The following is a 13,512-nucleotide window of genomic DNA, read 5'->3' as shown; positions in this document are numbered from 1 at the left end:
GATCTTCACAAAATTTTTCTCATGGTTGATTTCAAGTTTCATAGTGTTGTGAGCTGAAAATATGCAAGGTATGATCTTTGTGACTCAATACATGATCTATTCTGGAGAATGCTCCATGTGCACTCAAGAAGAATGTGTATTCTGCTGCTTTAGGATGAAATGTCCTGAATTTATCTGTTAATTCTTGATGACTTTATCTTGACATTCTTTTCTCTGATATAGCCAGGCCTATAAAGCAGCTGCAAGAATCTCAATAGGATGCTTCCCCTGATACCATCTTTTAATAATCAACTCACATTTGTCATTTTTGCCTTTTACAAGGAAGCCTCTACTACATCTTAATTGTTTTTAAAAAATAATGAACCAGGCATTTCTACTTAAACTATGTTCATCTGCAATGAACTTAACACTTACAAATACATTAACCACTTAATTAAATTCAAACTAATTTGTATTATTAATTTACTAATTGCCTTATCTAGTAAAATGGTCATGCCAGTTGAAATTGTAGGAATACCTAAGCATAAAAATAGGGTCAGAATGATGACATCCCCTAGCCCACCAGACAAAAAGACTTCAATGGTAGGGGACTCAGGACATTTTACTAATATTATCTCTTTTCATTTCTAAGTAGGCTCAACCATGGACATTTGTAAATGTCACAATTAGACAAGATTAGGACTCTGTTATCAAAAGAAAAAAGATGGTCTTGTTTTTTCAACAAGTTTTTAAGACTGCCTTCTACAAGTCTAGTACTACTTCACAAAAAATGACAGACAATCTAAGGAAATAAAAATGAATATGAAATCACAAATGTAGACACTGATCCATCTAATTGTATTTTACATATATTTTGAACAATTTTTTTGATGTTCTCTTAGAACCACCAATTAGGAATTTGGGTTACCTACATGGAAGTTGCTTCAGATTTCATGGCTGCATAGACTAACTTTAGAAAGCACTGACATTGAGATATGTGAAATTCTACTTTATGACATGCAGCATAGTTGACAATTGAAACTGGACTATATTTATCGGGCAACTTTGACTCATGAATAACCATGACTATCCCATCTGGATTGTCATCCCTGTCATTGGCTTATGCAAGTAAATTATTAGGTTCAGTTTTGAATTTATGAATCCACCAGCATTCAGTGTCTTGTGAATGGTAATGCCTGAATCCTAAAGTAGAGCCTCTCAAGCTTTTCTGAGAAACTAGGATTTTTATGTGCATACAAAATCAGAGCAGAAGCCAGTCTGGCAAGAAGGGGGACTAAAGAAAGTTAAGGCCAAATTTTACCATGTTTTCTTTGATTTTTCCAGATCAGGCAAGATGAAGGAAAAATGTGTGATAGTGGAATGTTGGATGATTCTTTTATTTTTTCATTCCTTCACTCAAGGATTTATTTAGCATCAGGCACTGTGCCAGGCAGTGGAAATGCAAAAGTTAATAAGATCTAGTGCCTGCTCTCAAAAATCTCATAATCTAAAATTAAAGGATGTTTGTGGGAAATTTAAGTAAATAAAAGAAAGAGAGAAAGACACCAGAACAATACAATTACCATGCCCATAATTATCTAGGGATTCCTTAGCATCCTGATTCCCTCAAGAAACATTAGTGAGAATAAACCCATTCCAGTGCCCTATATGGGTATCAGTTTCTGCTTGTGTTGGCATACATCTATCCCTACAAAGTGCTCAATTTTCTTGAATAAAATAATAAATACAAATAAAATTTTTACTGAATAAAATAAGAATAATTTTTTGGACATAATTTTTAAAAAGTATTATGTTGTATAGTCTGCCTGTGAAACAAAATCCCCCATGATTACCAAATTTATGGTACTTGTATTTTTTTTTTGTATCCCTTTTATAACAGTATTATTAACTGTATTTTTTTGTATCTTGTTAATGGCTAGAATCATTTAATAATAAGCAACAATGTATTTTTGTAGCAAGGGGTGCACAGTGTTCCAGTTTCAGTTCCAAACTTTTTGATGCTTACTTTTAAGAGAAACAAAACACAAAACAACTTGTCCCATTTTACAATTCTCATTAAAAGGTACCCCTGACAACTCCTTTTCCTGGACTAGGTTCAACACTTGTAGGCATTTATCTTAGACCTTTCAGAGGATATGTAACTAAGAAGTTCATTCTAAACATGTCACTAAAGCCATTTTCAGTTATAGATGGCACTGAAAAGACACCAGTTGAGGTTTGCTGTATAAAATAAGTCATGGGGGGATTTCTTAAGAGGAGAAGGGATGAGATTGTTGTTCTATATTTTATGATCTGACTTTCTAATCATCAGAGCATAAGACAAAAACAGATAGGCCTACTCCTGTCTTACAATAACTCCTGCCAGGAAGATTGCCTTTACTTTGTATAGCAGGAGGTGGGAAAGAATGTGTGTGTGTGTGTGGTGAAAAATGGAGTTTCAGATACACATTAAAGGGGAAAAGAAACCAAAATATAGCCAATCACCAAAGGCTAAAACAAAGGCTATTTTATTTTCTATGTGGTGTGTGGGTAGCTGCTATTATACAGATTCTGTTTGGCTTTTCATTTTGACTATATAAAAATAAGAATATTAAAACTAAACAGCAAAAAGAAAAAAAAAGATGCCAATTCTACTTTTTTTTTCTGAAATTATGCAGACTTGATTTAAATCAAATAAATTTTTGAGAATGTAAGAATATTTACCTGAGTGTATTGTTTTATACACATAAAGGACCAAAAGGATATTGATGACATCCTTTATCATAGTTTATTTCCCATTTTTCACTCTTCTACACAAATGTGAATTTACTATACTACCTCTAAGCAGGAGTTTTCTCAGTCCTAAATCCAGCCATCCTCAGTTTACCATATGTCCATCCACAGTCTCACTTTATGTAATATAGCACACATTTGTACACACAGAACATCCATACAAACGATGAAACCACAAATGTAGACATCAACCCATTTAATTTTACAAATACTTGGACCATTTTTGTTGGAATTCTCTTAGATGACCCATTTGATAATTACCAAATTGCTAATTGCTCCTTTTGAGCAATGGGTTTATATCTTAACACCTATGTATTGTGGTCTAGAGGTACTAAATGAGGGTTGAACAGATAGATACAGCCATGGTCTTGGTTACTATACTAAGAAATTGACAAATGTTATAAAGTGCTTGAACATAAACACACACAAAAGGAAGCTTTAAAAAGGACATACTAAGCATTATAAAAATGTCTATTACTAATTGACCACTATTTACTAAATGACTGACACTTAATTTACAAAATAGCAATATTTTTAAATCTGCATACAGGAAAGAGCACAAATTATAATGTACAATTCAATAAATTACCACTAAGTAAGCATACCTGTGTAACTACAGTCAAGGTCATGAAACAAAACATTACTAAGAGCTAGAAACCCACCTTGTTGTTTACTATAGTTTTTTTTTTTTTTTTTTTTTTTTTGAGAGCACAAGGTGGGGAGGCAGAGACAGAGGGAGAGGGAGCATCCCAAGCAGGCTCTACAGTGTCAGTGCAGAGTCTGATGTGGGGCTCAACTCAGGAACCATGAGATTATGACCTGAGCCAAAATCAAGAGTCAAAGCTTAACTGAGGCACCCAGGTGCCCCACTACTGTCACTATCCTTATTCATACTCTCTTAAAAAACAACATCTTCACTTCTGATTGGTTTTCATTGTTTTTGAAATTATAGGGAGATTTTTATATCTTGTATTTTTTACTTAACATTATATTGGTAAGATTCATTCATATTGTTACAGACTTTCTCTCAAACTACATTGATTGAGTATCCCACAATTTATTTGTCATTCAATCATTGATGGATATTAGGGCTGTTTCCAGTTTGGGTCTATTGTGAATAGAGCTGTCTATAAAGACAATTTTGGAAGAATTATCCACTTGCAATATTGTCTCCTAATCCATGATTATTGTATACTCCCCTTGGGGTTTTTTTAGGTTTTCTTTGATCTTTATCAATATAGATCTTACACATCTTTTCTTAGATTTATCACTATTTTATTGTTTTGATTCTATTGTAATGGTGATCTTTATTTTTATTTATATTTATTTTCTTTAACTTTGTAATATGAAAATTATGTGAAATATACAGAGAAGCAGAGTAAATTTCTACATACTCAACATGCACCTTCAACCAATATGAACTAATGAATGACGTTTTACATGTTACACCATTTAATCAATTCGTCTAATTATTTTAAGGCAAATCTCAGAAATTACATCATTTCCCTCAACATATTTTATAATAAATCTCTAAATATATGCATTTAAAAAATTCTACTTTTCTGTGGGGCTTGGGTGGCTCAGTCAGTTAAGCATCAGGTTCTTGATTTCAGCTCAGGTCATGATCTCATGGTTTATAGGTTTGAGACTTGCATAGGGCTCCACACTGACATCATGGAACCTGCTTGTGATTCTCTCCCTCCCTCTCTCTCTCTCTTCCCCTCCCCCACTTGTGCACTCTCTCTCTTCTCTCTCTCTCTCTTTCTCTCTGTCAATAAATAAATAAACTTTTAAAATGCCACATTTCTGCTTTCTAAGGACATGAATGTTGAAGAATGCACTCAGTTTAAACAGCAGCAAACTCAAAAATCTCACCCAATACAGCTGCTTTAAGGTTGGGTAGATTTTTCTTGGTTGCTGACTACATTTTTACCCAGACTTACAGTTATTCTCTCTGAGCAAGCATAGCCAAGAACTTGAACAGAGTTTACTCGGGGATTTTCAGTCTTACTGTTTTTGCAGTTCTCTTATTTCTTGAATTTCTCTGTTAGATTTCCAGTTGTTCTTTCTGCATCCAACTCCATCCTTTGTTTCCCCAGCTGGTAAGGGGACAGTCATATTCTGGCACCAGAGTCATATTTTCAAACAAAACAGCTGTAACTTACCTGTTGCACTTTCAGATTTCAAGAGTAAACTCTCCTCTGGCTTCTGTCTTCTTTTGGATGCTTGCCAATTTTTTTCAATTCGCATCTAGGGCAGGATTTGCATGACCACTTTTCTGAGCCACCATTTATTTCCATCATTGTCTTTAATATCTCTCTAAGATCTGTGGTATTAGTGTCTATCAATAATTTGTATATCCTCTCCTCTTTCTACTCTCTCCCTCTCATCCTTTCTCTGATCAAAAGAGGCTTACAATTTTTTTTTGTCTTTTCAAAGAATTAACTTTGTTTTTTTTCCTTTTTCTTTATTTGCACTTTTTTTCAGTACATTGAATACCGCTCCTATCTTTATCATACCCATCTTTCTAGTTTATTTGGATATTTTGGCTTTTTGTCTTTTCTAATACATACATTAAAACTATACATCTCCAAACTCTGCATTCCTAGTACCTTATATAGAGGAAACCATATAGTATGGTTAAATACATAATATATTTTTTAAAGATTTATATTCTTCTACCTAAAAATATTAACTTTCATATCAAAACTTTTGTTTTTTCATTTAATTGGTATGCATTAAGAGGCTATGATGTTCACAGCTCATCTCACAAAACATATTTATGCACATTAGTTATAATAAAATATTCCCAGAATTTTCATTATTCAACATGCTGCATTTTACAACATTTGAGTAAAGGGAAGAGAACAAACATTTGTAAAACACCTGCACTAAACTACATGCATTAAGAACAAATTCAATTATATTTATAACCAATCTTCTTTAGTATATGTCTAGATAGTAATAACAGTTTCTAGGAAAAATAAATACAAATTTATTCAGTAAATTATATTCTTTGTTATGTTCTTGCTGAATTTAAACCTCCTCACCTCTTATCCTCTAATCACTGTTGAACCGCCTCATAAATATTCAAAAGTTTAACTAAGCATTGTTTATTTATATTATTTGATTCATTGAATTGCATCCTTTATAGTAAAATTACCGCTAGGCACAAAGCAACTACTATGTATGCAATCTAATAATACTGACTGCCAGCATATCTCAGAGTATTGATTGTGAATAGCCAATTTAATAACTATCCCTAGTGCTAAACTCAGGAGATTAGGAAGCTGGAGATCAACTAAATTGAGGCAAGCAGAGACGTTCCTGACTGAAACAAATTCATCTTCCATGGGAAGTGTGTTCCTCATATATAAGATTTAAAGCTCTCAGTAAAGACATGGCTAAAATTAGGAGTTACATAAGAAAAGAGGAATGTAAAAGGCAATTTAAGCATTATTAGGGAAAAGATCATAGTGTTTCAAAGTTTCTCTGAAGGTGAGGAATTACTAGAGAAAGCAGCCTAGAAATGAAATGTCTGCCTTCTCACTCTCAGTTTACATTAGTTACAACTTTTGAATTTAGGACTGGCAGTGAATTAAATTGAGGCATATAAAACTAGCTTTTCTTGATTTCTCTTAAAGTAACCCTGAAACCATAAGAAAAGAAGACAATCCTTATTGCAATTGCAATGAGGGGTATGAAACAAAAATATTTGTAGCATTTTCTAGGTTTTTCTTTCCTTTCATCTTTATGCAATGACCCAGCCTCAAAATCCCATTTTCTAATGTTCAAGCAAGGAATGAAATCACCTCTGGGCCCCTTCCCCTTTATCTTTTCCTTCAGTGAAACAAACTAAAGTCACACACGTGAAGCTTTATCTCTCAGATCAGGCCTCAGTAGATTTCTTTGTGTTGCTTGGAGAACAGGAGTGGAAGCTTGTACTAACACTGATAATCTAGCATCTACCTGTACAGTATAGGCCACTGGTCTGGGTTATACAGTTTAGAGATGGATGTCTCCCCTTTCAAATAAATTTTAATTCCTTTTTAGATTACCATTAAAGATCTGTTAGGTAAGATTCAGGTATGATTAAGCAGAAGAAAACTCTCTGAAAGAAAGAAAGAAATTATAAGGTTCAGCATGAATTCCTTCCCCTATAAGAGATTTTCTTGTAAATCAGAAGAAAAATTTTAAACGAGTCTAGATAATGATGAGAAAAGAATATTTCTTATGTATTTAAAGAGTGATCCAGAATATGAAGAGAAGGCAATAAAATAAAAACCAAAGTAACTAAAATAAAATATTCATTACAAACAATAAAATGCAAATTTAATACTAGTAAATATTTAAACCAGTGCTTCAGAATACAAACTTGAGAAGTTATCCCAGAATACAAAGTAAATGAATAAGGAAATTTTAAGGTGAGAGAAAAGATGGCAGACATGAAAGACAAAAGAAATTTGGTCCATAAGCAGTAGATATCTGCTAAGAGGACTGAATATATAGAGCAAAAGCAATAACAACAACTAAAAAAATAAAAATAAAAAATAAATAAATAGTCCAAAATCGAAGTAACTAAAATATATTCCACAGAGTTTCAGGAAATATTAGTCTTAGCAACTCATTCTTTGGCATGCCCATAACTATCACCAAAGTCTGTTGATTTCATCTTCTAAATATTGCTTGACTCCCTATGTGTCTCCACATCCACCACTATAACCCTTGTTCAGGCTACACTTATTTCTTACCCAGACTCTGGTAATGCCTTCCAACCACTCTCCTGTATCTACACTAGTTCTTTTCCAATCTCAAAGTCTTTTTTGACTCACCATTATCCCAGTTGCCTACAGACAGTTCTTGATAAATAATACATATTCAAAAAAAATTTTAATGAAGAATTGATAATCTTTAAAAATTCAAGTCCTAGTAAAATACTTACATTTCAATATGCATAATCAAAAAAACTACACTCCCTAGAAGAAAGAATAAGTTACTTTCAAAGGTGCAAAAATCAATTACTCTTTGCAACATTAAGTAACAACACAAAATAGAGCTATGTTTATTACATTCAAGGAGTACAATATTGAAATAACAGTGATCACCGAGTGCAATTAATGATGTAGAAATAAGTGACTACTGGAACTAAGAAAAAAAACGTATTTTTTTAAATCTAACAAGCTAGCAAAAATCAGGATAAGATAAAATATTAGGGAGACTTCTTCACTGATTTTGTATATAATCACAATTCACCCAGTAACTGTACACTACAAATGGCAAAAATCATGTATTTTAGGCCTTGCAACTTTATGTAAGAGAACTGGATTGTGTGTGACATGAATATCTTAGAACTATCACATCAAAAAAGTCAAATATACTATCTGCATAGTTAAAATTGTAATTATCCTGGAGAGCCAACTTTGGGGAAAAATGGATATTTACTAAGAAGAGCTATCCTGAAAATTTAGGCTCAAATGTACACTCTTACAGGTATTGGCTGACTCAGATAATAATAATTACTTATCACTGATAATATCATATGTTATTATAATTTTAAGTAAATTTTTTGGGAGACAAAATCAGAAAATCAAAACAATATGAAGAATTTCAAAAACAGGATACCAGTAGACTTACAAATAATAAAAATCATAAATACTAAAACATCAAGAAAAAAATATTTCAAGTAGTTGAGTGATAACAAGGGAACTATCTAAAACTGATTCATAAAACTGAGGTAAGTAGTATTTTGCCTGTTTTATAAACAAGGATATAGAGATTCAGTGGTTAAGTAATTTGTTTCATTATATCCAGGTTACAGATAAAAAAAGTAAGTTTCAAATATAGGTGTTCTGGCCCCAATCCCATGATCTACCTAGAGCTTACAGTAATATGGTATATCTCTTAGACTCATGTACTTTTTTTTGAAATGAAAATTTGTACAAACTATTTGAAAATGAGTGTGACATTTTATGTATCAAAAAACACAACATTTTTCATATCTTTACACCCCATAATCTCCTATGTGGGATTCTATTCTGGGGAATTAATCCAGTATGCAGAAATCAATACAGATGAAGACATTCATGGCAATACTTTGATTAAAAGAGCATCACTTGGAAACTACCCAAATGTTCCACAATAGGACAATGGTTAAATATTTGGTACACAGGGGCACCTGGGTGGCTTAGTCAGTTAAGTGTCTGACTCTTGATCTCAGCTCAGGTCATGATCTCATTGTGAGTTTGAGCCCCTCATCAGGCTCTGTGCTGACAGCATGGAGCCTGCCTAGGATTCTCTCTCCCTCTCAATCTGTCCCTCCCCTGCCCACAGACTCTCTCTCTCTCTGTCTCTCTCTGAAAAATAAATAAATAACCATTTTTAAAAAATAATATTTTTACACATATGATAGAATATTACTTTGAAAAAGTGAGAAAATATGTATATGTATATGTAGCTATAATGTTAGAAAACAAAAGTAGGACATACAGTTATAGGTATATAACTATATTCAATATATGTAATGAAAATATAGGAAGAGATACACAGACACACACAAAAGACAATTATCTGAAGTTGGCAAAATAGTTAGTTATCTTTACTGCTGGTTTGTGATATTTATATCTTTTTTAACGCTTTTAACCTAATGTTTCAAATGATCTCATTTGGAGTTCAAAGTTTATGGGTTGATGAAATCTATCATCAGGGTGGAAATCGAATCATGGAGAAAGAAATCAAATAAAGAAATTTCAACTTTAGAAGGTGTGTGTGACTTGTGAATACTACATTACCTCGACTCTAACTTAAGAATCATGAGAGAAGCATAATGGTAAACTCCAAATATTTTTTGGTTTTGTTTTGCCCTTTTTCCCATCAAAAAAAATAAATAAAGGAAAATAATTATCATTTCACTGTGAAAGTAACAACTCCTCCTATTCCTGTTTTTTAAATATGATAGAAAGAGAATGTATGCTTTTTTTTTTTTTAGGTTTCTCTATAGGTTTTATTTTTTGGTGCTTTTTTTATTAAGCTTTTTATTTTAAATCTAGTATAGTTAACATACAGTGTTATGTTAGTTATAGTGATTCAACAGTTTCATACATCATTACTCAGTGCTCATCACAATAAGTGTACTCTTAATCCCTTCACTTATTTCACCTACCCCCCCCCGATATTCTTTGTTTTAAACAAGTACCCTTAGTTAAAGTTATTTTTTTTTCAGCAAGAACATGTTTTACTTGATGCATACTTCAGAATACACTCTAAGTTTAGCTGATGCAAGAAGAATTTCTGTTTTTTTCACATTCAGTTACTTAAGAAACATTTTATCTGTCACTTAGGATGCTTTATTTTAGGGTGATTAATCGGAACATTAAACATTCAATATTTAGAAGTCCAAAATTTATAGTTGAAATCTGTATCAAATCTGTATCAAAATTTGTCAAATTTGACCATACTCATCTCCCTCAAGTACGTATATTTAATCAATTTAAAATAATCTCACCAATTAAAGTAAATTAAAATAGAAAAGCAAGAATCAGATATACCACTGGAAAGGAAAGACTCTGCTCATCCAACAACATCTCAGCCAATTTTGCAGTTTAAAATAACTTAGATTTATTCAGTTAAAATATTCTCAAACACCAAGCAAGATAAGCTAGTTCTCAGAATTGGGAATAATGAGTCCATCATCATATAAAAGATAGGATTTTAGAGGAGTCCAGCTTTAATCAAACAGATATTTGAAGTTCAGTCAGTTCAAATCTGTGAAGAGACAGGGATGAGAAATAAGAATGCAATTATCTTTTTAGGCTTTAAAAAAAATAGAGAGATAGATATATACATAGATATACAAGATCTGTGTAGATGTATCAGACAGTTTTAGTCCCAAAGAACTAAACTACTCTAAATAGTTTAAGAGGTACTTTATTATAGTTATTAAATGCTTTACTAACTTATCAAGTTAAATTAATAGACTCCAGGGTGACTTGAAAGACCAAGAATGACTCTTAAAGTCAAACTATAGAATCAACACAAAGGAAGATGTCTTTTAAGCCACCAGCCCCAGAAGCACACTCCACTACCATGGTTAAGGAAGCCTCTATAATCAGGATGGTGCCACATTCAGAAAGCGGCTGTGATCTGGAGAGCTCTGCTACTGTTGCCGGTTCCAGAATCCCACCATGCCAACTATGATTTGTACCAACGAAATAAACATCCTGCGCCCTACTTCTTGACTAACAAAGCTGATGGTTAGACAATGAGTCACTTATTAATGCTGCCTGGAGGGGCAGGGAGTGGAGGATAAGTAATGACTCCCTTAATGTGCTTACCAGCAGAAAAGAAGAAGCAGAAGTTCAATCTCCATCTCACTTTTATTTTCAAATGCCAGGCATATTCATCTGACTGGCTGAAGTTAAAACACATTGAATCCTAACTACAAAGGAGTCTTAAAAATAATATTTTCAGCTCTCCATCCTCTTCAGTACAGGAAGACAACTGGAACGAGAGGAAATGGATGTTGAACACTAATGTACCATATCCCTTTGGTTACTCAACATACATACACATCATTTTCCACATTCAACAACCCTAAAAAGTAACAATAAGCAACAACCATATTCCAAACTGATATGGTACAAATGTAGCTTTTTAAAAATTTTAAACATTTATTTATTTATTTTTTAGAGAGAGAGTACAAGCTGGGGAGGGGCAGAGAGAGAGGGAGAGAGAGACTCCAATACAGGCTCTGTACTGTCAGCACAGTGGCCCATGTGTTCAAACCCACGAACTGTGAGATCATGACTTGAGCTGAAGCCAGACACAACCGACTGAGCCACCCAGGTGCCCCAACAAATATAGCTTTTACAAATGAAAATATATGTACCCTTTCCCCAAACAAGAAATTCAAATCTGTCCGTGTCAGGGTGAAAGTTTATTCTTCCTCTAGTGAACTATATTAGAAAGTTACCTATGTACAACACTATATAAAATATCACAAGAAATAAGGGTCCCAAGTCATTTAATATGTATATACAAAACAGTACATGGAAGAAAGTATGGCTATTATAGTCTTCATTTAATAAAATTGCAGTTACAATTTATAACTTCCTTCTTCCTCTACCCATTTCTTATTCCCTTTGCCTTCAGCCAGCACCTAGGCTGGTAAAGACCTTTTAATTTGATATGGTGACTCAAATGTTTTTTCCTCAGAGATGAGAGCCTATAATGACTTCCTATGGCTACAGCTGGAAATGGTAGTCTTTGGCATGCTCCAGAATATTTCAAATAACAAACCCCTTGCTGCCCACAATGTATGGCAGCACCCTTAGCTGAAAGAACATCTGGAAAATATGGTGTTTGGCTTTCTAGCCTCTACAGTAGACAAAGCACTTCAAGAAGCATGAAATGGGTGCAGTGATCCACTTCTTTCACCACAGTAATGAATAGGGGAAAAAAGCACTACTGTTCTACTACTTTTACCATAGTAAGTAAGTAGAGAAATAAAAAACTACCCTTTTATCTACTTCTACATGGTTATGCTCTAAGGTCTGAAACAGCGTTAAGCTTTAGGTATATAAAGACAAGACAATTAAAGTCACAAAGAAATTAAGTTTGGTACAAAAGCAGCCACCACAAACTTATAATCAGGAAAGGTCATTTCTGCCTCCCTCCCAGATCCTAGCAATGTGACTTCTCTACATTTAGACCACTCCCAAGTACCATGAGTGTTATTAAACCCATACAGCTTAGGGGCACCTGGGTGGCTCCGTCGGTTGAGCGTCCGACTTCAGCTCGGGTCATGATCTCACAGTCTGTGAGTTCGAGCCCCGCATGGGGCTCTGTGCTGACAGATCATAGCCCGGGGCCTGTTTCAGATTCTGTGTCTCCCTCTCTCTCTGACCCTCCCCCATTCATGCTCTGTCTCTCTCTGTCTCAAAAATAAAATAAAACGTTAAAAAAAAAATACAGCTTGTATGACTCATCTTTATGTGGGGCCCAGGAGGAAATACTGTTCATGTCGATTTCTCAAATAATTCATTCAAAGCCCCATGGCTTTGAAAGGTAAAAGTCTCTGATAACTTATGAGAGAAAAGCACTTCTTCAGTTTCTTTGAATAATTTTTCCTTAATGTCAGGATGTGTTTTTGACTCTTTCCAAGCAATTCATGCTACCAAGCTAGAAGATAGCACCTTTTGTGGCTCTGTTGAGTACTGCTAAGATGCACACAGACACAGATCAGGCAATGACTGACTGATTTTTGCCTCATTAGTAACACCTGTTAATGTTTTAAGAAAACATCAAAAAAGAAAAAAATCAAACAATCACAATCATAGGAGAAACTTCAAAGTTAATCTGTCATGTAATAATTTGTTGACAGGTCGGTTATCGGAAAGACATGGAACAAGAAGATGCAGCAGAAACAGTCAAAACTAGAGGAAATGAGTCATCTGTCATTCTAACAGGATTAGAAGGAAATACTTTATATCACTTCAGAGTGAGGGCTTATAATGGTGCTGGATATGGGCCACCTAGCAGTGAAGTGAGTGCAACCACCAAGAAATCCCGTAAGTGACCTGGGCTTTTTGTTTGTTTCAGACAAAAGGGGATATATCTGTTAACATTTCTGAAAGCCATGTGAGATACATAATAAGGAGAGCTAAAGGGGAGTTTTGATTCTTAGTCTTGCTTCAATGCTTAGATCAGAATTCCAAATCTAGCTCAAACAATTTTGTATTCACA

The 13,512-nt window shown here is 33.8% G+C and overlaps 1 protein-coding gene across 1 annotated transcript in view; it reads left to right on the top strand.

Annotated features, from left to right (window-relative positions):
• The window catches only part of CNTN5 (contactin 5), a 49,352-nt gene that overhangs the window by 19,269 nt on the left and 16,571 nt on the right, over nucleotides 1-13,512 (top strand). The window contains exon 2 of the mRNA XM_032595061.1: nucleotides 13,151-13,337. Coding sequence (XP_032450952.1) covers nucleotides 13,169-13,337 — 169 coding nt within the window. The 5' untranslated portion in view covers nucleotides 13,151-13,168. The remainder of the gene's footprint in view (nucleotides 1-13,150; nucleotides 13,338-13,512) is intronic.

This window comes from Lynx canadensis, chromosome D1 (assembly GCF_007474595.2).
Source record: "Lynx canadensis isolate LIC74 chromosome D1, mLynCan4.pri.v2, whole genome shotgun sequence".
Taxonomy (NCBI): domain Eukaryota; kingdom Metazoa; phylum Chordata; class Mammalia; order Carnivora; family Felidae; genus Lynx; species Lynx canadensis.
Note: the sequence above shows the minus strand (reverse complement) of the source record. Positions and strands in the feature narration are given on the sequence as shown.